The 23,602-nt window shown below is 42.1% G+C and overlaps 5 protein-coding genes across 8 annotated transcripts in view; 4 read left to right on the top strand and 1 right to left on the bottom strand.

Moving 5' to 3' along the window:
• The window catches only part of LOC115737776 (probable mediator of RNA polymerase II transcription subunit 26b), a 111,951-nt gene that overhangs the window by 58,727 nt on the left and 29,622 nt on the right, over positions 1-23,602 (top strand). The gene's annotated exons all lie outside the window — the stretch shown is intronic.
• Positions 4,597-6,855, top strand: LOC115737678 (transcription factor MYBC1-like). 2 transcript variants are annotated; one of them, XM_030669945.2, is made up of 2 exons: positions 4,597-4,842; positions 5,015-6,855. In XM_030669945.2, the coding sequence occupies exon 2, from the start codon at positions 5,100-5,102 to the stop codon at positions 6,003-6,005; it is 906 nt and encodes a 301-aa protein (XP_030525805.1). In that variant the 5' UTR covers positions 4,597-4,842; positions 5,015-5,099; the 3' UTR covers positions 6,006-6,855. The 2 variants fall into 2 exon arrangements, with proteins under 2 accessions (XP_030525805.1, XP_030525804.1); XM_030669944.2 differs by having other exon boundaries at positions 5,009-6,855.
• LOC115737679 (psbP domain-containing protein 6, chloroplastic) lies at positions 8,310-10,714 on the bottom strand. 2 transcript variants are annotated; one of them, XM_030669946.1, is made up of 4 exons: positions 10,284-10,714; positions 9,488-9,804; positions 8,609-8,804; positions 8,310-8,578 (listed from the first exon to the last, which is right to left on the bottom strand). In XM_030669946.1, exons 1-3 carry the CDS (start codon positions 10,603-10,605, stop codon positions 8,634-8,636), a joined length of 810 nt encoding a protein of 269 aa, XP_030525806.1. In that variant the 5' UTR covers positions 10,606-10,714; the 3' UTR covers positions 8,310-8,578; positions 8,609-8,633. The 2 variants fall into 2 exon arrangements, with proteins under 2 accessions (XP_030525806.1, XP_030525807.1); XM_030669947.1 differs by having other exon boundaries at positions 8,310-8,589; positions 8,620-8,804.
• LOC115737674 (70 kDa peptidyl-prolyl isomerase-like) lies at positions 11,432-15,112 on the top strand. 2 transcript variants are annotated; one of them, XM_048281700.1, is made up of 12 exons: positions 11,432-11,679; positions 11,769-11,855; positions 12,285-12,545; positions 12,819-12,896; positions 12,999-13,097; positions 13,205-13,399; positions 13,496-13,582; positions 13,672-13,832; positions 13,915-14,037; positions 14,124-14,270; positions 14,536-14,663; positions 14,801-15,112. In XM_048281700.1, exons 1-12 carry the CDS (start codon positions 11,526-11,528, stop codon positions 14,898-14,900), a joined length of 1,620 nt encoding a protein of 539 aa, XP_048137657.1. In that variant the 5' UTR covers positions 11,432-11,525; the 3' UTR covers positions 14,901-15,112. The 2 variants fall into 2 exon arrangements, with proteins under 2 accessions (XP_048137657.1, XP_048137658.1); XM_048281701.1 differs by lacking the exon at positions 11,432-11,679 and having other exon boundaries at positions 11,796-11,855; positions 11,991-12,545; positions 12,819-12,899.
• LOC115737673 (protein kinase and PP2C-like domain-containing protein) lies at positions 16,465-22,789 on the top strand. Its single transcript, XM_030669937.2, has 12 exons — positions 16,465-16,767; positions 16,887-17,004; positions 17,190-17,356; positions 18,039-18,106; positions 18,256-18,479; positions 19,955-20,006; positions 20,090-20,621; positions 21,306-21,375; positions 21,463-21,682; positions 21,770-21,874; positions 22,115-22,210; positions 22,349-22,789. The coding sequence occupies exons 1-12, from the start codon at positions 16,653-16,655 to the stop codon at positions 22,541-22,543; spliced, it is 1,962 nt and encodes a 653-aa protein (XP_030525797.1). The 5' UTR covers positions 16,465-16,652; the 3' UTR covers positions 22,544-22,789.

The following is a 23,602-nucleotide window of genomic DNA, read 5'->3' as shown; positions in this document are numbered from 1 at the left end:
TTGTCAAATTCTCACCTTGTTGATCTGCCCTTCTTATTTCACTTGGAAAGAATACAGCAGGCCAGCTCTCGAAAATGTAGACTTTATGCATCATACTAATGTCGACTATCATGTCCTTTTAATAAAAAAAAATTCAACTTGGTTGCATAAATATGTTAGAACATATTTCATGTCACTCGTATCATGTCATGACTTGAATTCGAATTTTTTTTTAAAGTGAACCCAAATTTTTTTTTTTGTTGTTCCGAGTCCGTGTCCCGATCAAGGCCATTAACAAAACATGAGCATACTAATCATGCGGAAGCAATCGCTTTCGAAATTCTAGATTTAGGTCGATTTAAGGTGCCTGGATATTTTAATCACGAGTCCTTAAATGAGATAAATTAGTACCTCGTATGGAAATCACGCTTGACTTCTCAGAAGCAATCCGCTAGCTTGTACAGAGAAGAAGACCAGAACGACTTCGTTCGAACAGGGTTAAGAAGAAAACTTTTAATCCATGAAAAGGGGATGGCTTACGTTGGAAAAAGAGAGTGAAAAGCTCAAGAGATTTCCAACTTCAGCAGAAAAAAATTTCATATGAGTCAATCATTAGGAAGAAATTCTAGCATTTACCTCTCGAAAGTTGCTAGCCTAACAGCCAAGTCATCAGTAAATTATTTTTGGCCACACGATCTCCTCAATCAATAAGTGTTTTATGCAAAACACACGGTGATGATGTTGACATTGTACGGTTTCTGACAGTGATGTCGAGGAAGCATCTCCCTTTATCTCCGCTTATAAACAATGCATAATCATACTTTGAACTCTATCCACGGTTAGGTCCACCACATTAGATGATTAATTGACTTGGCCTGCAATGATGCGGGCAAGTAAATCTCCAATAATTGATTAGTGGACGCTAATACTCAGCTTTGGATGGAGTGATTCGGAAGGGAAAAGAAGAGATTTAACTGAATACGAGGAAAAGGAAGAGAGATGATTTCAAGGGATCGGGCAACAATGTTGTACGGACGCTAAGGAGGGTAAAGAAAAGCAAAAAAAAAAAAATAAAGGTGCATTTGAACATAAATATATTTTTATTTGACCAAAAAAAACATAAATATATTTTGGGGAAAATTCCACAAAAATTTCAATCATAATCCTTTTTTTTTGTAAGTATCATAATCATTTTTTTTTATTATCAATTGAGTCATAAATCTTTTATATTTATATCAATATGATCCATTCAATAGACGAGCACCGACGTGAATAATTTTCAATAATATTTTTCTATACTTTATTTATTTTTTCGTTTTCTTTTTTCTATTTTTTTTTTTTCGTTTTATCCCCCTTCCCCCTATGACCAACGAGGGTCACAAGGGCTCGCCAGCCACTAAGCAAGCATAGCCTTGCCGGTCGTAGGCGAAGGCGGCCTTGCCTGCAATTGGTAAGGCCATCGTCTCCTTTTCTCCGTGGTCGAGGGCATCGCCACCTTTGATAGCGGTCGATGAGGCTACCCTTGCCTAGATCTAGGCGACGCCGCTCGTCCAAAGGGCCGATGAGCTTTCGGCGATCCTCGCCGGTCATAAGGAAAAAAGACAAAGAAGAAAAGAAAAGAAAAAATAAATAATATTTCGATGTTAGTAAAAATTATCTACGTCGGCACCGGTTGGCCAAATAAACTGAATTGACACAAATAAAAAAGGTTTGAGACTCAATTGGCAAAAAAAGAAATATTTAAGAATGAATTATCACAATTATAATAGATTTAAGACTTTTTGTGGGTAATTTTCCTTTTTTATGTACTTATCAATAGATGTATGATAAGGATATAGTGGCAAAGAGGGATAAATGGTTCAGTAATACACAAATCCCTCCACATTTAGAGAAGGTTGTAAAATGTACAAAAAATTGATTGGACCAGCCCCTCTTAATCTCTCCTAATTCTCTCCGTTTGTTTTTTCTCCAATCCAAGTACCATCGTATTTTCACAACCCTTTTGTTTTCCCTCCCGAGGCCCGGAAAAACATTGTGCAAGAGGTTAAAGGTTTTTTAACATGCTTTGTTTTTGTGATCAAGATGTTCAAACAATCGTTCTTTCTTTTGGCGATTACTTGGTGGGACGTCGGCGATCCTCGAACGTTCTTCACTTTCAATGTCAGCTTAATCAACCCGCCGTTCGTTTCGCACCGCTGCCCATGGAGGCGAAAGGGCCCACGACCTCCATCTAAAGTCGTGGGCCACCGTGGGGTGGCCTTGGTCTAAGGTCGCCCATGCCCTAGTAGCAGCAATGGCGCGATCTCAATCGAGGCCGAGAGAGAGAGAGAGAGAGAGAGAAGGTCTCGTAGTAGGCAGATCTCGGCAAGCGATTGCTCCAAGTCTCGTGGTGGAAGATAGGCAAGCAAGGTAGGAGGTACTAGTGGCTGTGGTGGAAGCCGCGGCCATGCTCCGGTTTGGATGGATAGGTGTGGGGAATTCATGACTTATGGCGGTGAATTTGCCATCCGCAATCTGCCTTATTTACTAAAGGTTATCGGTTCCAGGATAGGTGGTTTCTAGAGGTGGCAAAATGGGTCTAGAACCCATATTCAACCCATATTTGATGGTGGTGGGTCAAAAATGGGTTAGCTTAAGTGCTTAAATGGGTCATAAGTGGGTTATTTAGGAATCTAATTGGCTCTAAATGGGTCATAAATGGGTTAGGTAAAACAACTATCTTAAGAAAGTCATAAATAAAATTTATGATTATTTAAAAAAAAATTCGAACTTTTAATATTTTATTATAATATTTTCTTTTTTTCTTTTTTTCTTTCTCCCGCCTTGGCCGCCACCGGCTTGCGACGACCACCGACGAGCCTAGGGTGAGCTTGACTAGCCAAGATCTAGCGGGCCTCGAGGCTCGGCCGAGGGCCAGCAACGGCCATCGGCGAGCCTAGGGCGAGCTTGGCCGGCCGAGATCTAACAACCCTCGAGGTTCGGCCGAGCGCCGGTGACCTCTAGTCGCCAGCCGAGATCCGATCTAGGTGAGCTCCTACGAGCCTAGGCGAGATATGGCCTCGAGTTGCCAATTGGAATCGAGTGAGCCTCAAGTTCACCGACATTGGGCGAGCTCGAGGCTCGTTGGGATCTAGCCTCGAGTCGCCACCCTAAATCGAGTGAACCTCACCGGGAAGCGGTCGATTGTCGAGCTTCCCGCCGTCACTAAAGCCCTAAATATCGGCCGACGAAGGAGGGAGGTTGCGAGCGAAGTTGCAAATGAAGATTGCAGACGAAGGAGGGAGGAGAAAAAACACAAAAAAGAAAAAGAAGAAAAAGAAAAGATAAAATAAAATAAAAATTAAAAACATTTTTTTGTCACGAAATTAAAAACATTTTATAAAATTACAAATTTTAAAAAATATTTATAATAAAAAAAACTTTCACAAAATTTGCATTGTATGATTTAGTTAAACATCATTTTTTTATCTGGTATGATTTAGTTTAATATAGAATTGTTCAAGAAATACGGGTTGAGTATAGATTGAGTTGGGTATGAGTCATTGAATTTGCATTGGATAAATATGGGTCAAAACGGGTTAAATGGGTTAATATGGGTCGGACCATATCCGACCCAACCCAAACCCAACTCGACCTACCCATTTGACACATTTAGTGGTTTCCATCCTAAAATTGAGAACCCCGCTAAGGACCGGTTCTCGCAAAATGGAAATCATGAATCATCCGCTCATTCCATAGATCCACTCGAGAACCGAACCACCGATCCGGTTCGGTTTCCTAATAAATCGATGGAACCGGTCGCTTCAAATGAAATTCCATTGATTCTTGACTCTGTTCTAACTTTCCTGTGACAATATCGGAAAATTAATACTTTCAAGCCACTGAACCATGCCTTGACTTCGTCTTTATCATTGCAAATCTTATTGCAAAAATGACATAAAGGGGCTCTTTTATATATTCAAAAACAAAGGAATGCATTCATGGAGTAGTCCGCACAGGAGGTAACTTAAATTAAAAAATATATGTATCTAAATTATATAAATAGGTCTGATTCCCACATAAAATCGAGAATTGAATCGATACCTGCCGATTTCAGCAAATTAGAATCGAAAATTGGACCGGTACTCTGCGAGAATGACCCAAAACCAATCGATTGGGTACGGTTTTATCCTGTTCAGGCGCATCCCGATTTTTTTCTCACCCCGAATTTGCCCAGCAAATAAGAGAACAAGGCGAAGGCAAAGCATGCGTGTAGAGGCGAGGGAAGGACCACGTCGCAGCGTGTACATATCTGATACGACATCGTACAGCTCCCTTACATGGCAACCCATCCTCTTTTATTCTAACATAATTCTCAGATGTCCCGCACGCGCCACCAGCGGCCGTGAACTGATGTTTCTCTTTTTTTGTTTCTGCCACCAAGTGAAACTGATGGCTGTGGTTGGATCGGGGCTGATGTTGTAATAAAAAAGATCCTGCAACACTCGCTCTCAAGACAAGGGCATTGCGATGCGACCCCGAAATCCCGGAAAAAACATTAAAATAATCAATACGATGATATATACGAATCGAATCATTGAATGCGTCGAGCTGAAAAGAAAAGGAGAAAACAATAATCCGCGAGGAAATCAGAATCAGGAAAAAACCGGAAAGCAGCATCATCAGCTACAGTTCCCCACTCATCCCTTGGAATAAAAGCTGATCATAAGAATACAAGATCCACCTCGATTCTCTCTCCGCCCTCCTCCTCCTCCTCCTCCTCCTCAGCCGCCGCTGCCACCACAGCCACCGTCTCTCTCTCTTCCTCATCCAATCTTGAGAGAGATAGAGATAAGTGTGGGGGAGACGGGGATTCTTGGAAAAGTACAGTCTTTGTTTGCTCGTTTTCTTGTTAACTCGTGTGTTCCTTTTTCTTGTTTTTCGTTCCTTTTTCCCCTGTTCAGTCTTGTGAGCTTGCCCTTTTTTCTTGTCAACCCAAATTTCCTGTCTTTCTTGTCCAACATCTTCGCTAAATCTTCTCCTTGCGTAGAGTTAGGCAGATTTTCTGGATCAGGAACACGATTTGTGAAGTGGGTGTCTCAAATTTCGTGGAAAAAGGAAGGGAGAGAAACGACCCAAGAATGAGGGAAGACGACTCGAATTGGTTCTCCAAATGGGAAGAAGAGCTGCCACCACCTGAAGAGCTCATGCCCCTCTCTCAAACCCTAATCACTCCCGATCTCGCTCTCGCCTTTGACATCAGAACGCCTCCTCCCCACAACCTCCCCTCCACCACCAGCCCTCAGTGCCACCCACCCACCACCCCGCCAAACCCCTCCAGCCACCTCGCTCCGCCGGGCTCCGCCACCAAGCCCTGCTCCGCCGAGTTCGCCGACTCCAGCGAGCTTGGCCCCGGCTCGGGTGGGGACGAGCCGGCCCGCACCCTCAAGCGGCCGCGCCTTGTCTGGACACCGCAGCTCCACAAGCGGTTCGTCGATGCGGTGGCCCACCTGGGGATCAAGAACGCCGTGCCCAAGACCATCATGCAGTTGATGAGTGTGGATGGGTTGACCCGGGAGAATGTGGCCAGCCACTTGCAAAAGTACCGCCTTTACCTGAAGCGCATGCAGGGATTATCCGTGGGCGGCGGCGGGGGTGGGGGCGGCGGCCTGTCCGCCTCGTCGGATCCTGCCACCGATCATCTGTTTGCGAGCTCGCCTGTGCCGCCACATTTCTTGCATCAGGTCCGACCCAGCTCGGACCATTTCTTGCCGTTTGTGCCGGTCGCTGCGCTGCAACACCACCAGATGGCAGCCGCGGCTGGCCACCCGCAGCTGCAACCGCAGTATCACAGGCAGGTGGGGCATTTCGGGGCGCCGCAGAATGGGCAATTCGAGCATCCTTTCTTGTCGAGGCAACCGCCACCGATTCATAGGATGGGAGCACCGATGCACAATCCAGTTCAGCCTTATGTGGAGGACTTGGAATCTGATAATGCAAACGGTGGCAGGAAAGTTCTCACTCTCTTCCCAACTGGGGATGATTGAACTTGGGGAGTAGTTGCAGTTTTTTCTTTGATTTTGCTGTTTTCTTACTCTTGATGATCCTATCTCTGTGTCTTGTGCAATGTGGTGTCTGTAATTTGTGGGTAACAACTGTTTAGAGTATGGTGTAGGCGTTAGTTGCTCTATGTTGTCCTAGTTGCTTTTAGTAAGTGATGGTGAAAGCTTTGAGTGGAGCAATTGGATATGGACTTCCACTAGAGCTTAAATTGGCTTCGCCGAGAGCTCTCTGTCGCGTAATTGACTGCACACCTACATTGGATGAGTGTGACCGGTGGGTATTGTCGACTCGTGTCGTCCTTCATGTGGGCTCCTACATGTTTTGAGTAAACTGTTGGTACCAGTCTGTATGTTCAATAGATCCTTTTTCTCTTCGAGACGTTGATCATCATGTGATGGTCGCTCTTGGCAAACATCGACCACCAATCCTGAAGTGTTGTGGAAGGTGGAATTCGTCGGTCTATCATAGTTTTCATTAGACTGCAGCTTGGAGATGAGATGAGTTCTTGTGCAAATCAGAGCTTTTCCTCGGAGGAGGTATTCTCGCTGGGGGGCAAACCGCCAGATCTTGAAGCTTGCTGGTGACAACAATAATGCTGGCTATCTCTGATTTCTTGAAATTCGAGGACATTGAGCGGAATCTTTTATGCTTAAGTTTCCTCTACTTAGTCATTGTTTAGAGTTGGAACTCTACTTTCTGTACATTAACTCCAGGGAAGACTTTAAAAGCCCCACTTTGAGGGGAACTGTAACTGTTCAGAGAAGGGATATTATTTATATGGATGCAGAGTGTTGTATGCCCAATCAACTATGGGACTAAATGATTTAGTCTGAATCGGTGTTTATAAGTTTTCTGCAGTCTTGTCTCAGAAAGAGAGGGAGAGAGAGCTGATATCCTGTATGCGGAGTGGCTACAAACAGGTGGTCGTGATCCGAATGACTAGTTCTGTTAGGGAATTCTACTTCTGATTGATAGATGGAACCAATGATGCGAACTACGCGTTCTTATTATGTTCGAAAGATTGTAAGAGCTAGCAATGACACTTCTCCCTGCTGTAATGCTTCTGGTGAGTATTCTTCTCAGGCTACCATCGGAAGGGTTAGTCCAGAAGCTTATGCCTAGCGGTTCGCTTTGCGCTTTCACCTCTGGTTCTGGCGTATTAGCTCCCCTCCCCCAACTTGAATTGCAACTCTGCTGTAACTTATTAGATGCTAAGTCATGTTTGGATTGCTTGTGAATGTACCAGGTAAAGTCAGAGTCCTCCTTTGGCTTCCTCTACTGAGTTTCTGGATATCCTAGTGAAGTTCTTGATCGGCACACCTTATGGCTATGTTGGTAGAAAAACAAGTCCTTGTGTGAATATCCATACGATCTTCTCTATCTAGTTTCTCAATAGCACACCTTGAATTCACCTGAAGAAATCTTGTTCGCTCTTCTTCGATTCTGGGCACGTCTGTCTTTCAGTGGCAAACGTGTTCCGTGGTTTCAGTGTAACCTAGAAGCAATATTCCATTCCATTCGTTTTTGATCTTTCCTTAGAAGGTTCATTTGTATAAAGATCATGTGATTTTGTGTCGTTGTTTCTTGTTTTGTTTCTAGCTTTGATGCCGATAGGGGTGAGATTATAGGGTCCAAGATGGGGTCATTTTGCCAAAGTTCTCGAGCCTTGATGAGGTAAGGTAAGTGGTGATGGAAGTTGGCTCTGGTAAAAATAGACAATGCATGTGCACAAGGCATTCATTTGACTCCCATTTTGCAGCGGTTACTGTAGTTGCAAAGGTGGTCTGTCAAATTTAAAGGTGAACAATCTTGTGTCCCCTAACACTGACTTAGAAGCAATAATTTTCTCAAACCCTTAGTTATCATCCACTTTTTAGATCTTCCTAGGGATCAGCATCGATGATTTGGCACATAAACAAGACTAGATTGATTGTTAAATGGGCCTCTTGAAGATCTCATCCAGGATAAATAATTCCCTTTTCCACTTCAATGGGGTTGGATAAGGAGGGTACTCGGATCTCATCACAGACAGCTCGGATTCAACCGAGCCAATTAATTCAATAAGCATTCAATCAAGTCGTCGTCGCTAGCAATTATTAGTCTCTCAATATTGCTCGCTTATCTTGAGATTTCGCTTTCCAAGGTCAACGCAGACTTTAAAAAAAAAAAATCTTTGCCTCCTCCTTGTCGCTTAAAGCATAAGCCAATTCATCGATGATTATGCACGATGGATCATCAGGCAATTCCATCAAGATTTCATTTCTGACGAAGCAAAAGATCAGCTCACCTGTAAAGATCAGCTCTTCTTTTTATTTTATCACTAAATGCAGTGGAGTTTTTACATTTAGGCATCATGTTCGAAAGTGATTGACATGATATGGGAGATGGGTACAATTTAGATCTACATCAAGAAGCTCCAAAATCTCAACTAGATGATATACGATCAGCAAAAAGAATAATAATTGGCTATAGGCCATGTACGATACAGTATCATCCTGTTTCCGGACTCCTGCTGACAGCATTTATTCTTCTCCTTCGAAAGACAGGTTTTAGCAGCATCCAGCTTCCCTTTTTTTTTTTGGTCCAAATCCAGCTTCCCTTACCTTCGACAACTAAACATGAAAAGAATCCAGCATTGCTCTCAGAGTATTTTCAGATGCTTGCCACTGTTTCTCGTTCGCGCTGGCAACAAATAAAACGACGGTGTTCCCTTTCGCCGTCGCCTTGGCAAGATTGTGCGAGCCCGTCAGGGCATATGGAGTCTCCAGCACGTACTTGTAATACTGCATCCGCCATGTAAATAGCAACCAAGTATCAAATCAACAGGTTAAGTATCAAAGTATGAAGGCCCATATAAAGGTCCATCAAATTTTTGCCCTCCTCAAGACAATCTTCTTTTAGTCTGCATCTGTTCAACCTGAACTTTGAGGAGGGATGAGATAGAATGGTAAGGATGGACCTCTGTCATTTATTATGTTTAACCTGAACGACTGGAGGAAAATGAAATTGAAGTGGAGAAAACACCCAACTTAAGACCCAAAAAGGTAAAAAGAAATAAGAAGGGAAGAAGGAAAGCAAGAAAATTGCCTTAAGCTCTTGAATGTGTCGGCCAGCTAGAACTCCCAGACTCATTTCATGGAAAGCCAATGAATTGATGATTAGCCAAGATCTCATGTGTGAACTTCCATTTATACTCTCTTGAACTTCCTAAGACGCATTTTCATTCAGTGGCTTGTCCAGCTAGCTAAATGCTAAGTTGGACGAAGAGCCTGGATTTCTTAAGCTAACATGTAAGCATATAAAACTAGTATCTATCAGGGAACAGAAAGTTCCCACTGGGGATGCAATTTCCAGAACACGAGTCCAAACATACTTGGGTATACTGGAACTCGTCAACACTGAAAACAGAAGCCTACTCAAAGTGCCTATCGTGCGATGACAGAATGAGCAAATAGAATGTGTATACCGTCTGATCACCGAGCTTTTCAACTGATGCTTCCAAGAGCTCATCCGGATCGTACGTGCTCCCCGTTACAAAAGGGCCTAGAGAGGCGATCAACTTCTCTGGGCTCCCGATCTCCTCGATGGACGCGTTGGGCTTATTCGTGAGGCGTACGAGAGGGGAAGCCACCACCTGAACCTTCCCCTGCTTGTCGTCCTCGAACTTCACCTCTACCCACGGCTCCGCACACTTTGGTTGGCAGTAATTGCCTGACAATATGTTGGCCACTCGCATCTGTTTCCAAGTCGGGGGGAGGATGAATTGGTAGGGTTCAACATTCCCTGCAAATCACTAAATTTCAAGTATCATTTGAATCTGACAACACCAACAGCCATAGAAACCTAGAGTTAAAACCATTACTAGTTTGTCATCGCACGATGAAATCATTTTGAAACAGATTGAGTTGAGGTTCAACGCAGATATAATTAACACTTACACTCCATCATATTGGGAACAAAAGCACTCTGCAATCGACAGTATATCCGATGCACATGATTAGATTCGAAATTGAAAATGACAGATAATGAAAACCGTGTCATTTGCACTTGATTTGAGACCTGAGTAGCCAACAATGTCTACAACGGGGGGGTATTGAGTGCAGAAATGATCGAATTCACCACTCACAACATCAAAACCCCACCACAGGCGATTCAATCTAACACTCCATAATCTTCCCAACACGCAGAGTCAATCATTTGAACGTCGAAAGAGAACATCGAGCAACAGAGGGAACTGAAGACGGGGAAAGACAGCGGATTACCTGCGCGAAGCGCGGGGGTGTCTTTAGGAGAAGCCTTGAAGAGGACGAAGGAAGGATCGGAGGGCGACGGCGGGAGGTACGAGCCGACCTCCACCTCCCTCGCTACCGCCGGCGACGGCAGGCCCAGCGGCGTGCTCCCCAGGAGAGTGGCCAGAGCCGCTCTCTTCAACAGCTCCCTCCTCTCTAGCCGAACACCGCCCTCGACTTCGTGGTGGAATGCGGCTCGGATGGAGGTTGTGCGCGGAGGTTTCGGAGTGGAGAGGAAGGTGAACGGCAATGGAGGCGCACGAGCGGCGATCATCGTTGCAGGCGCCGGCGACATGAGCGAGCGAGCGAGCGAGGGAGACACAGGGGGTGCGCGTTAAAGGAGGAAAGATTTTTGGCCTCCCGCCCTTATCCGTTTGAGACTGGGACGCGACGTGGAGAGGCAGAGGATTGGCTCTCCTAATTACTTTGAATTTCAAATATGCGGCCGGTTCACCGTTTATATTTTTATATATACGTAATAATTTATTATATATATACATATAAATATATGTTTAATATACAACGTGCCTTAATATATCGAAATTTTAACATGTCAATATCGTGTTGTGTCATGTGTCGATGCTACTTAGAATTATACATCAAACACCGTCCTCACGCTCGGAAGTGTGTCCACTTTAGCGTAAAATTCTATTGTGACCTTGATTTTTATGATTCTGAATGGAATCCTCTTTGCCGCGCGAGTGCTCTGCCTATTATAAATGTGACTATTTTTAATCCACTGTGTTATGAGCTACAAAAAAATAAAATAATAATAATAAGAAATTATTGTGAGGTTCATTTCTTCAAGAATTTGTATCTCATGTTGCTCTCACAGTCACCCACTAGCAAAAATTATTAATTTTCACAAAATCAAACTAATTAATTAAGTTTCGACAAAAAAAACAATTAATTAAGTGAGAGTCTGTCGAGTCAAAAATTCAAAACCTCGAATTAAAAAAGAAAAAGAAAAAGCCATTGTTTTGATCCTCAGTCCACACAAAGCCCATCAATAGGCCCAACGAATGGCCCAAAACTGAGCCCAAAGTTGAAGGAGGAAATAACAGAAAAATCTTAACAGAAGGATCGCAGGAAAGGAGGGAAACCGATCACAGGCTTATCTTCTTTCAACCGAAAACTCTCCCTCTAAACTCATCTCTCTCTCTCTCTCTCTCCCCCTCAGACACATACTCAAATACACTCCCACTCTCTTATCTGATGGCAGCTTCTTGCTCGAAAGCTCAAAGTGATGGAGTCGATCGTTCGGGACTCTCGGAGAAGGAAATTCGAATCGGGAAAGGCGGGCTCAGGAAGCAGATTCTCAGGAAGGGAACTTCGTGGCGGACTCCTTGTCCCGGCGACCAAGTACACGGTACTCAGACACGACCGTTCGGTGCTTTCCATGCGTTAAATGAGCGAATCATGGACAGGGTTCTTGTTCACTCGTGTTTGGTAATGCAGTTTGCTACAGCGGACGGATTGAGGGGGGCGCCCGGCTCGATTCGAGCAATGAAAGGAGTGCTGCATTGGAGTTCAAGTTAGGCCAATGTGAGCAGCCAAAAATCCGTACATGTTGCACTCCGTTGTTAAAGCAGACTGCTTGTCCTTCTGGAGCTTGGTTTCGAAGCTTGATCATGAGAACGCAACTGCTTTTTTGTTTCTTCGTGCCCGAAATTGCACTAGACTTTGGGTTTCTCGAGACGAAAGTAGCTGTGTATGAATCCAATATTTGCATAGAGGCTATCTGGAAATTATTAGACAGCTAGAAGCAATGCATTTCGAGCCCCGTCTTTGTGATGGTCTAGCATTGGAATTTCACCCCCATGAAGATTACTTGGACGGAAGATTGGCTGCTAAATTCTTGTACAATCGTGACATGTGTCATATCACTCGCTGCAAATTTTTGTGAGCTTTCTTTTATGATTCCTGAGAGTTTAGGTTGTCTCCTTGCTGATGAGACAGTCTATTGAATTTAAGGTGAGGTGATAAAAGGATGGGACGAAGGTGTCGCCACGATGAAGAGGGGGGAGAGAGCGATCTTCATGATACCTTCGGACTTGGCTTATGGCGAAGCGGGGTCTCCTCCTCTCGTCCCTCCAAACGCCACTCTCATTTTCGACATCGAGATGGTGTCATGGACCAGCGTCAGGGATTTGACGGGAGATGGAGGAGTCCTGAAGAAGATTATCACAGAGGGAGAGGGCTGGGCTACTCCTCGGGACGCTGATGAAGTTTTAGGTAATCATCATTTGGTTGTTGTCCTAAACATTCGGCGAATCGCCCTTGTCTGGAAACAGGAAAACTTGTTCGATGTCTTTTTGACTGCATTGTCACACTCAACCACGAGTTCGAGTACAGAGTTTCATGATTGTGAAGTTGATTTTTCATGCTAGTGAGGTATTAATGACAAATCCTCCAGGACCAGATTCCAGGGGAAAAAAAAACAACTTTCGACATCTTTCTGTATGTCAAGAATTAAAGGGTATTAACAAAAAATTGCTCTTATTGCAGTAAAATACGAGGCGATGCTTGAGGACGGAACTGTCATCTCGAAGTCCAATGGAGATGTGGAGTTTCAAATCGGGCATGGTGGGTTGAACTCAGACTTGCCTCCTTGTATTATATTTAATTCCTTCACATGTCCTGGTAGAGAAGAGAAAGGCCTTCCGAAATTTCCTGGTCATTCTTCAGATTCTAGTTCCGAAAAAGTGCATCTGTGTCCAGCGATGAGCATAGCGGCGAAAACAATGAGAAAGGGTGAGAGAGCGGAGCTAGCTGTGAAGTTTTCTTGTAAGTTGCCGGTATTATTTATTCCCTCCAAGGGTTAACATCTAAGCAGATGTCGCAATTTTCTCAGAGAGACACAAATGAATCTTGATTACCTATGCTTTCTTCAGACGGCTTCAGGTGGAGCAGAAGTGTACCTGAAAGCATGGAACTTGATGCTTCAGCTGATTCCAATTTAGTCATCCAGCTCAAGTTAATTGCGTGGAAAAGTGTGGTTGATGTTACTGGAGATACGCAAGTGCTCAAGAAGATCGTAAGAGCCGGTGAAGGCTTTGACCATCCTGATGAAGGATCAGTTGTCAAAGGTGATTTACTGTAAGCATAGTGGAAGATCTCTTTAAATGTAAACGTGGATCTAGAGTTCTCCTGTCTAGTCTGTGCTAATGAGTTCTTTCTTTCAGTGGCATATACTGGTAAATTTGAAGATGGAAGCATTTTCGAGAAGAAGGGATCGACTGAGGAGCCTTTTGAGTATGTAGCTCTTGAAGGTACTGTGCATTCATTGGCACTCCCAGACAGCGATTTCCAACTTCATTGAACGAGCAGGAGCTGATCACGAGTGTTTATGCCTGCTCAGAACAAGTCAATGAGGGCCTAGACAGGGCAATCCTGAGCATGAGGAAAGGAGAACAAGCCCTTGTGACCGTGAGAACCAACTCAGTTATCGGTCTAGATGATTCGGTGGTCTCGGCAAATTCAGTGTTGAGTTATGAAGTTGAATTGATCGACTTTACCAAGGTCATTTTCCATGTTCTTTGTTAATTGATCTGGTACTGCAGAGAATGTCGCTATGCGTAGAATCAAGTTCTGATCTTTACAGGACAAACCATTTTGGAAGATGAACACTTGCGAAAAGTTAGAAGCATGCGAAAGCACAAAGAATGACGGAAATTGTCTGTTCAAGAAAGGGAAGTTCTGTCGTGCGTTGAAGAAATACGAGAAGGTGACCAATGGAAAATGCCATCACAAAAAATTTTGTGGTTGGGGTGACATATTTCACCACTTCTATTGATTACAATCTGCTTGCAGGCTGAGAAATACATACAGTTTGACCACTGTTTTACTGATGAAGAGAAGAGATCAGCGAATGCCTTGCGTCTTTCATGCTATTTGAACAATGCTGCTTGTAAACTTAGATTGGGGGACTATAGTGGAGCCACAAAATTCTGTACAAAGGTCTCTCTCTCTCTCACGCGCGCGCGCATGCACGATAACTTAGGTTGAACAAACAGAGTCACTGTCTTGTTAGGATGAGTGATGAAGTTTATCCGACACGGGTTTTGACTCTCTCTAACATAATAATCATAGAATGAACATACATTGAATGGAATCTTATTATTATTGTTGTTTATTAACAATCATGAACAATCTGTCAATTTGTTCCTTCCTTACTGAAATCAAGTGCATTAAGTCTCGATAATTCACACTCTCTGTGTGACAGGCCCTGGATCTTGATCCTTGCAATATCAAGGCTCTGTACAGGAGATCACAAGCATACCTGAAAAGTTCCGACTTCGACGAGGCCGAGGGTGATATTAACAAAGCATTAATTCTCCAACCAGATAATAGGTATGCGAATCCTCCATGCGACTCTTCATGATCAGTAAGGCAACTAGATTGGCCTTTTCTATTTTTTCTTCATTCTGTTTTAACAGAAAATCATGTTTTGCTTGATCGAATTCCTCTGTCGGTCGATGAATTTGCAGAGATGTGAAACTTGTGTTCAAGGAGCTAAAAGACAAGCAGAAGGAATACAGGGTATATCAGGCCGAGATATCTCGGACAATGCTCTCGAGGATGGCCTAAAACAGAGCAAAAGCAGTTATGAGCATCGAACTGCATATCTTCCCATTGAAATTGTTCTTCTTTGTACAATGTTGTCTACATCATATGGCCTGTAAAGTGCAATCTAGAGCATCGTGATCACGTGCTTATTGTCTGTCATTGTAGCATGAAAGAGCTGATGGACAATGAACAGATTATATGTTTCTTCCTAGCTGTTTGCTTACTTTCCTGAATCAGTAGCACAGTTCTGTGACTTCATGATGCTGAATCTTTCAGTTTGACAGACAGGCTTCCTCTTCAGAAGTCAAAATGGTTCTTCCCAAGTGAAGCAAAGATGGGGAGAGTCGGATGGTCTGATGTAGCAACAAGAAGCATGTGAATGTTGTTGGATCTTTCAACTCTTTGCCGATTGGCTAGTACAAGATTTAAGGAAACGGGTTTAGCTCTCTCGAGATTTAAAAGCTGTCACATGTCTCAGAAATTAAGGTCTTGATGACTCGTTGCAAGATACAGTCTTCTGCAATGTTTAATTTAGCACCAAGTTTTGTTCAGAAGTGATGAAGAGCCCAGCTACATGCAGCTCTAATCACAATTTTAGAGACATGAATCTCTTATGGATCAAAAGTATAAGTCATCGATATTCGGTCAAAATTGACTAAATAGACTCAATTAGCAAAAAAATTGAAAAGATTTAAGACTCCATTAGTACAATTGAAAGTTTTATGACTATATTAAAAAAGTACAATAAATTTAGGACTTTTTAGATAATTTTCCCAATTATTGCATTCGAGGGATGGACTTAGTTGCACACCATAAAACAGAGGAAGCCCCCTGGGCTTGGCTTCAGGAAGAGCTTTCAATATGCTAGGAAGCACGGACACCCTTTGGATGCCTCTGTGTCTTGTTGAACGCGTGGCAGACACCAACACGTGGTCAACAGATGTCGGGACATCCGACAAGTGGTCGGTACTTCGGATACACCAGCGATACGCAAGTCTAGTATCTAGACAAACCATTCCGACACGCACGAGGTCAATTTTACACGTGTTGAATAAAATTATGGATCAAAATATAATACACAGCCATCTCAAAATTAATATACCCAATTAAACAAAAAAAAAAAAAGCTAATCGTGAATTCCTAACGAAAAAAGAAAAAGAAACTCACGGCTGATATTTTTATATATACATTTATTATATAACGTGTTCCGATGCGTCAGAATTCTCTAGTTTTTGAGAAATGACGTGTAGGCAAGACGTGTCATATCGAGTGTCGGTATTGGTGCTACTTAACCGATACATAAGTTATCTTCACTCGGCCTTTCAAGACGTGCCGGAATAGGCGTTTTGGGCCGCCTCGCTAGAACGGGCCATCACCCCGATCCCAAAACACTTGGATTTACGACGTATTGATTGTGGATAACACGAAAAAGAATAGCATTTTGATCTCAATTTATTTTATTTTATTTTATTTGGGCGTTGAATTATTACCTCGATGAAGTTTTTAATGAAACCCCTTTTTTTTTCTTTGTAATAACGGGACCCATTAACTAACCCAATCGGAGTCGTCGTCGGAGGAGGTCAGGTTTTGGAATCTCTTTCCGGTACAAGGTGGCGAGGAGGTCACCTTGTTTTCGTCGTTTTCTGGCCGCGAAGCTTCTCTCTGCCCCGACACAAAGCTCAAAACGCAAAGCTCGGAACTTGCACTGCCTCCCATTCTCTCCTCCTCCTCCTCCTCCTCCTTCCTTACAGAGAGAGAGAGAGAGAGAGAGAGATGGGTATGGAGATAGTGGAGCCCAACACGTGCATCAGAGGTTGCTGCTCCAGCCAGTCCATCCCTCTCCACCTCCCTCCTTCTGCCTACTCTCTCCTCTCGCCCATCGCTCGAGGTCGCCGTCCCTACCCATTTCCCTGCCCTTTGAAATCATCGACGGAGTTGATGATTTCTGCTTCTTCACCCAACGTTTCGTTATGCGCGAGATGGGCTAATTGTGTTGCGACCCTGCAGGGGCCGAGAGCGTCGTGTACGAGGCGGTCCTGGATGGCAAGAGGGTCGCCGTCAAGAAACCCATCTTGGCAACTTCCGATGACATCGACAAGTTCCACAAGGAGCTCCAACTGCTCTGGTCTCTCCCTCTCTCTCTATGATTGTCAGTGATTTCTTGATTTGTGTGCTTTTCTGTGCTTGTCGAAGAATTTGCTCGGTGATTGAATAAAGAAAAATTGTGGCGTGTGGCAATTACTATGTGGGGCTCCAATTCCCATGCTTATATGGTGCAATGTTGTGTTGGTTTGTAATTTGTTGCTGAAGCAAGCTGGATCATCCCTGCATTGCCACCCTCGTCGCTGCCCATGCGAAGCCGCCCAACTACATGTTCTTCTTCAAATTCTATGAATCCCGGAACCTCGCTGATAAGCTACATGTCGAGGAGTGGGTCCCCGATCTCGATCACGCGCTAATGATTGCCATGCAGCTAGGTATATTTCTTAGGCTAGCATGTTGTGCTTTTCTAAGGTGTTCTTGCTTTTACTCTCAGCTGAATTTGTTAGTTGAGAAATTCAACTTGGTGGGCATATTTGTCACCTGAAGTTTTGTTTTTGCGAAGAAATCAGTTCGCACATATTCATTAGCTCATGTCATGATTTGAACTGATGCTCTTTGTTGATATCTTCAGTATTTCATTTGATAAGTCTTCTCTGGCCTTCTGTGTACTTCAACTAAATACATTAAATTCCATTCTTGCATGGCAATACATATGTTCGAGATAGACTTTTAGCCTGCATCAATTAAAACACCCTGCATTTGCACAGAGATATTGTGCATATGATTATGAACATCCAAAGGTAATCGTGGAAGTCATTTGCCAACGCTCGTAAAAAAAAACGTACTTGGATTTCTCTTACTCAATCAATGATCACGATTTTCTTTCTTCAAATGGGAGACGTAGTTTCCCATCAATGCAAGTAGCTAAGGGAGGGTGTTTCTCATAATTTCTGTATATGCACACTGGAAGTTCTTTTCACCTTTTTGATGTGCTTATCTCAGACTGATCTTCATTAGGATTTTCCCTTTTGTATTTTTGTTCATACTTGTTTAGTTTGTTTTTCCTTTCTTTGACTGATTTTCTCAATACTTCTTGTTCGTTTTTTTTGTTCCCAGCAAAGGCTTTGCAGTATCTTCAGAACCGGGGGATTGTCCATAGGGATGTGAAACCTGCAAATATTCTTGTAATTGTCTCCTTTTAGGATCCTCATTCTAAATTTCCTTCCATTGAATTCATCCCACACAGAAATATCCTTGTTCTTTTTCTCATTTCATTAGTCATCATGTGACGACCTCAAGTAGTTATTATGATGGAGCTATGGCTGTTTTGCAGCTTGACAAAGAGTCCTCTCCACATCTAGCTGATTTTGGTTTGGCAGCATACAGGGAACATCTTAAAGAAGTTTCTATTGAAACCTGGAAGTCTTCTGGCAAGCCAACTGGTGGCTTCCACAAGAAAAATATGGTTGGCACCCTTATCTACATGGCACCTGAAATATTAAGGAAAGAGATACATACTGAAAAATCTGATGTCTACAGTTTTGGAGTATCTATAAAGTAAGTTCTTTTAATATCTCTGTGTTTTTTCGAGGATACGTATAATTTTATGGTTTAGTTCTGCCGGCATTTGGCGTCTTCTGTGGCCCTTTAACTGAATATTTAATCGAAATAGTTTTTAGCATGTAACCTGTTCCATATCCGGCTAGATATATTGTGTGCCTATGATATGGCTTCATAACCCTCTGCTTCTAGTTATTTTTCTGAATCCTGCCTTTGGAAAGTTTTTCTCCCCTTTTATGGAGGATGTAATGCACTGAGCTTTGTTGTAGCCCTATATGACTCGCTAGTGCTATCTCGTGCAAGATTTTGACTTTCTCATCAAGTTTCTAATGATCTATTTCCAATTTGCTAGATGTAACGGGCTGAAGGTTGAAGTAAGTTATCTTGTGTTGCATTTGATTTGAGTACATAGTAAGAGCTTCTGACCAAAAAAAGAAAAACATACATACTTGGAGCTGCCTTGAAAACATAGCGATCGGAACTGTCTCTGCAAACAAATTAATAAAAATCACTTAGTAAGAAGCTATGGGGAAGTGAAAAGTTGATTTTCTCGAGATAATTTTCTTTTAGCTGCTTGTTTTTTTCAATGATCAGTCCTTCTAAGCTTTCACACAGAGGTCGATTTGGGCTTCTTACACGTAGAAACATATTTGATTAAGCACACAGCATATAAGAATTGTTGACTAGTCAGACATGTTCTTTGTAATGCATTAGTCGTTGTTCTTTTATTTGTTAGCATGTCCAATTGGGACATGGAAATTGTCTACAGAAAGATTCCATTCCATAAAGGCCGGCTTATGTAAAATTAAAAAGCTGGGAAGAACATGGAAGCATTGATGCAGTCACACAATAGAATATATGCCAGTAGTGATGCATATAGAGCAACGTCCTTGATCAGAGTGCTGCATCGCTAGAAGAAGATCTATGCTTTTCTTCTCCCTGCCAATGATGACTAACCGTTGTTTCTCATAAACTTAACCTTGATGCATCATTTATGGGTCATATTCTACCTTAAATTCTCTGTTTGATCAAACTTGCGTGTACTCTTTTCACATGTACATTAGTAACAACAACAACGAATGTTGTGTTTAGTTCTGTATCTGTGTTTCAAAGACATTACATAGAACTGTACTACGGACTTTCTATGTTTTGAGATTTGAAAATATCATGTGATTGATCATAATTGAGTACATGATGTAGCCTGTCAACTGTACATGTGCACAGTGAAAGGGTGAAAAGATGGCAATACTCATCACACTATTCACATATAGCCTCATAGTTAGACTGAAAGTCATAGGGTTGAGGCTGGTTAAGCTTAAGACTTTAATCTCTGTTAATCGTTGGTTTTGATTTTGAAATTGGACATATAACCGAGTCCTGAGTTAGTTTTGTCTACTTTTAAGAGCTTATACTGCTGGTTTTTGTAAATTTTCATCTGTCATGAGCATAAAATTGTGATCTTGTCTGTGCAGTGAACTTCTCACTGGTGTTGTCCCTTATACTGATCTCCGTGCAGAAGCACAGGTTGGCCTCTGATTATTGACTCTACGAGTTTGTGGTCCCTCAATTGGTATTTATTCAAGGTTTCATGCTTGTTTTGCTGGCAGGCCCATACAGTACTTGAGATGAACTATACTGAGCAGCAACTTACTGCGGCAGTTGTCTCCGATGGGCTCCGACCAGTTCTTGCTGGTCCGGAGTTGGGGGTGCCGGAGAGTCTGTCGTCATTAATACAGAGGTGTTGGGATGGGAATCCTTCTCATAGGCCTTCTTTTGATGACATAGTGGCGGAGCTTCAGGCGATATTGCAAAGCAGAAAAATGATGAAGAAAGAGCAAATGGTTCATAGTAACAGCACCTCCTTTACTGATGAGACCAGTGTTCGAACTTATCGAGAAATGGTGAACTGGTCCCTTCAGGGAGAACATTTGTCCAAGAGAGCTTCTCTTGCAGCTGATTCTGCTGTAAGGTTTTCGCTTGATTGTTCCAGTGATCCTTCGGGATATTGCCCTACTCTTTCTTCAGGTTCCTTTGCGACATGTGGGAGAAGGGAGACCATGGAGGATATGCATTTCCTTTTACCTAACATTGGGAATCAGAAGGATATACATATCTTTGGCATCTTCGATGGTCATAGAGGTGCTTAAGTGTGGTAAACTTTTTTTCTTTAGGATGGAGACAGCTATACTAAGAGAAACGGAGCCATGCTCCTAGAAACTTTTGAAATTTGAAAAGTAAATGACTTGTAGGTTGATAATATCCTTTGAAGACTTTTCACTTGATTTTTCTGTTAGATCAGGAAAAAAAAACTCAATGGGTATTGGTATATATATCAGCCTGGCGCTGCTTTCTTACTTTTCCTTCTTGTGTCCTCTTCATGCTTGACTCTGATTAGTTGTTCAAATTACATAGACAATTTTTGAATTGTCAATGTATATTTAACCAGCTGTCATTCAAAGTGCTCAGTATTATGAAACCTTTTGGATGTGGTTTATAGATTGTATGCACTGGTATTTCTGTCATCGTCGTCGTCATTATTGTCATTATTCTTATTATTGTTATTCGTACTATTTAAAAAGTCACACTGTTTCCTTACCCAAAAAAAAAAAATAAGTCACACTGCCTTTCCAACTTGTCTTCCTTGTCCTGACTCTTTCCAGATAACTGTGAGAAACTAGTAGTCACAAACATATAGAAGAAAGGTTTCTGTTTGGTTCCTCTGCTCCCTTCTAAATTACCCAATTTCAGATTTACATTGGTTGTTTTCTGAGCGCTTGGGATGTTACTCTTGACTGTATATTGACTTCTCTCCTCCATGTTTAGGTGCAGCAGCTGCTGAGTTCTCAGCTCAAGCTTTGCCTGGATTTTTGCAGAGTTTTGGTCCTGCGACAAGGTTTTCTTTTTGTTAAGAAAAAGAAACATTTTATTGTTACATTGTATTTGTATTGTGCAAGCAGTAACTTATAGCAAGTGAATGCAGTCCTCCAGATGCATTGCTGGAAGCATTCATCAAGACGGATATTGCGTTTAGAAATGAATTGGATACCTATCGGAAATCCAAGGGTGTAATCCAGAAAGACTGGCATCCTGGTTGCACTGCGATAGTTGCCCTCATAGTCAAAAACAAGCTTTATGTTGCTAATGCTGGTGATTGCAAAACAATCTTATGTCGAGCTGGTAGATCTATTGCTCTTAGTAAGGTAAGTTTTGTCTGTTGACTACCTCCATGTTAATTATCATTAGTAGCTTTGTTGCTGCTTCTGAGCCACTTGGTCTCAACATGTCAGGATCATGTTGCAAGCTGCCCCGAAGAGAGAAAGCGCATTGTTAATGCAGGTGGGCAAGTTAAATGGCAAATTGATACATGGCGAGTCGGTGCTGCTGCACTCCAGGTTGCTTTCTTTAACTGTTAATATTTATATTGGAGGGTGCCACTTTGAAAATGTAGTAGTTGTAGGACTCATCTAGTCTAAAAGCTGGAGTATTAACCACCCTCATGCTTTTACCAAGCATCAAACAAGTATCTTCTTTTAGTTGGAGTGTTTGAAGCTCTTAATCTAGTTACACTTTTTTCACATTTTGTTTTTGCTTTTCTTTTAACTTGTACTTGACTATTATTCTGTCATGTATAGGTTACTCGCTCCATCGGAGATGATGATCTGAAGCCTGCTGTAACTGCTGAACCTGAGATTACTGAAACTGTTCTCTCTGTGGAGGACGAGTATCTGGTAAAGAGTATTGTCTTACGGCTGTTGAACTGAGGCTTTTCTACAAGACATGATTTGCTAATCCCAATTCTGGTTTGAACATCGAATGGCGTGACATGAGAACAGCACACTGACACCTACTATAATGGTGAATGCCAGGTGATGGCTAGTGATGGGCTATGGGATATCTTGACCTGCGAAGAGGTCATAAGCATCATCAAAGACACGGTTAAGGAGCCGGGCATGTGTTCCAAGAGATTGGCAACCGAAGCTGCCGAACGGGGTAGCAAAGATAACATCACTGTCATCGTCGTCTTTCTGCATCCTGTCTCCACTGCTGAGAGAATATATTAGGCGCGAAGCCTATTCTTTGTGGAACTCCAGGTGGTATGAAGAAACAGAGATAGATCGAGAAGCAATTGTTTGACTACTAGAATAAGGAGAAGATTCTTGTTATCCTTCGTTAAGGATTGATAGTGCCTGTGGCATCGATGTGTGTGATTGCTTTCATTAGTTCCTCTCTTCTTGATCGATGCATTTGTTGAGCCAAGATTATACCTTAAAGGAAGAGAAGCATTGCCTATGATGCTGATTTGATGACAACACTCGCAAAAATGCAAGATGCAGCAGGAGGTAGTGATTAGCATGATGAGATGATTCTTGAACTCAATAGATGATTAGCAATTGCATACTACAGTTGATCCGGACTTAGAGACTTTTTTTTATGGGATAAGTGTATTGGAAGTCCTAAGACTTGTCACAAAAGTGCAATTAAGTTCAAAATCTTTCAAAAAGTGCAATTCAATCTTATAACTTATAACGAAAATGCAATTGAATTTTACAACTTTCAAAAGTGTAATCGGGTCTTAAAGCTTGTCAAGTTGATGCAATCTAAACCATGTTATTAACTTCGTCCAACTTGACAAATGAAAAGCGATAATAAATTTTAGGACTTGTACACCAATTGGATAAGTTCTAATATTTGATTGCATTAACTTAATAAGTTTCATGATTTGATTGCATTTTTTGAAAGTTTTAATAACTCAATTATATTTTCATGATAAGTTTTGAGACTTTCGATGCACTTATTCATTTTTTATTTATTTATTGCTGGACCGTTCAATAGGACTTTTTTGACACTCATTAACAAGAAACTCATAAGGTTCATTTAATGCACGTTAGTTTTTTTTTATTTTTATGAGCAGACTAAAATATGAAATGGAGTAAGCGTTTTAAAATCAAATCAATTTGCTCGATTGAATTAATTAGTTGAATGGCATTGTGCAATTAGCTCGAAATGAAGCACTCTCATCTCATGATTTCACCTACCAAAGATCATAGTTAACTCCTTTTCCAAGCTGTGCTTTTTCTTCTTCTTTTTCTGTCGGATCCAAGCTGTTGATTTCTCAAATA

The sequence above is a fragment of the Rhodamnia argentea genome, chromosome 7 (assembly GCF_020921035.1).
Source record: "Rhodamnia argentea isolate NSW1041297 chromosome 7, ASM2092103v1, whole genome shotgun sequence".
Lineage (NCBI taxonomy): Eukaryota > Viridiplantae > Streptophyta > Magnoliopsida > Myrtales > Myrtaceae > Rhodamnia > Rhodamnia argentea.
The sequence above is the reverse complement of the archived record's forward strand: the minus strand, read 5'-3'. Positions and strand labels throughout refer to the sequence as shown.

What these genes read in the sequence shown, in the direction of transcription:
- LOC115737674 (XM_048281700.1), top strand. Translation starts at nt 11,526, where the DNA reads ATGGCAGCTTCTTGCTCGAAAGCTCAAAGTGATGGAGTCGATCGTTCG. An exon ending in GCTAGCTGTGAAGTTTTCTT is followed by an intron (nt 13,098 to 13,204) that starts GTAAGTTGCCGG and finishes TGCTTTCTTCAG; the next exon opens with ACGGCTTCAGGTGGAGCAGA. An exon ending in ATTCTCCAACCAGATAATAG is followed by an intron (nt 14,664 to 14,800) that starts GTATGCGAATCC and finishes ATGAATTTGCAG; the next exon opens with AGATGTGAAACTTGTGTTCA.
- LOC115737679 (XM_030669946.1), bottom strand. Translation starts at nt 10,605, where the DNA reads ATGTCGCCGGCGCCTGCAACGATGATCGCCGCTCGTGCGCCTCCATTG. An exon ending in CACCCCCGCGCTTCGCGCAG is followed by an intron (nt 9,805 to 10,283) that starts GTAATCCGCTGT and finishes AGTGATTTGCAG; the next exon opens with GGAATGTTGAACCCTACCAA. An exon ending in AAAAGCTCGGTGATCAGACG is followed by an intron (nt 8,805 to 9,487) that starts GTATACACATTC and finishes TGGCGGATGCAG; the next exon opens with TATTACAAGTACGTGCTGGA.
- LOC115737678 (XM_030669945.2), top strand. Translation starts at nt 5,100, where the DNA reads ATGAGGGAAGACGACTCGAATTGGTTCTCCAAATGGGAAGAAGAGCTG.
- LOC115737673 (XM_030669937.2), top strand. Translation starts at nt 16,653, where the DNA reads ATGGGTATGGAGATAGTGGAGCCCAACACGTGCATCAGAGGTTGCTGC. An exon ending in AATGATTGCCATGCAGCTAG is followed by an intron (nt 17,357 to 18,038) that starts GTATATTTCTTA and finishes TTTTGTTCCCAG; the next exon opens with CAAAGGCTTTGCAGTATCTT. An exon ending in AGTTTTGGAGTATCTATAAA is followed by an intron (nt 18,480 to 19,954) that starts GTAAGTTCTTTT and finishes TTGTCTGTGCAG; the next exon opens with TGAACTTCTCACTGGTGTTG.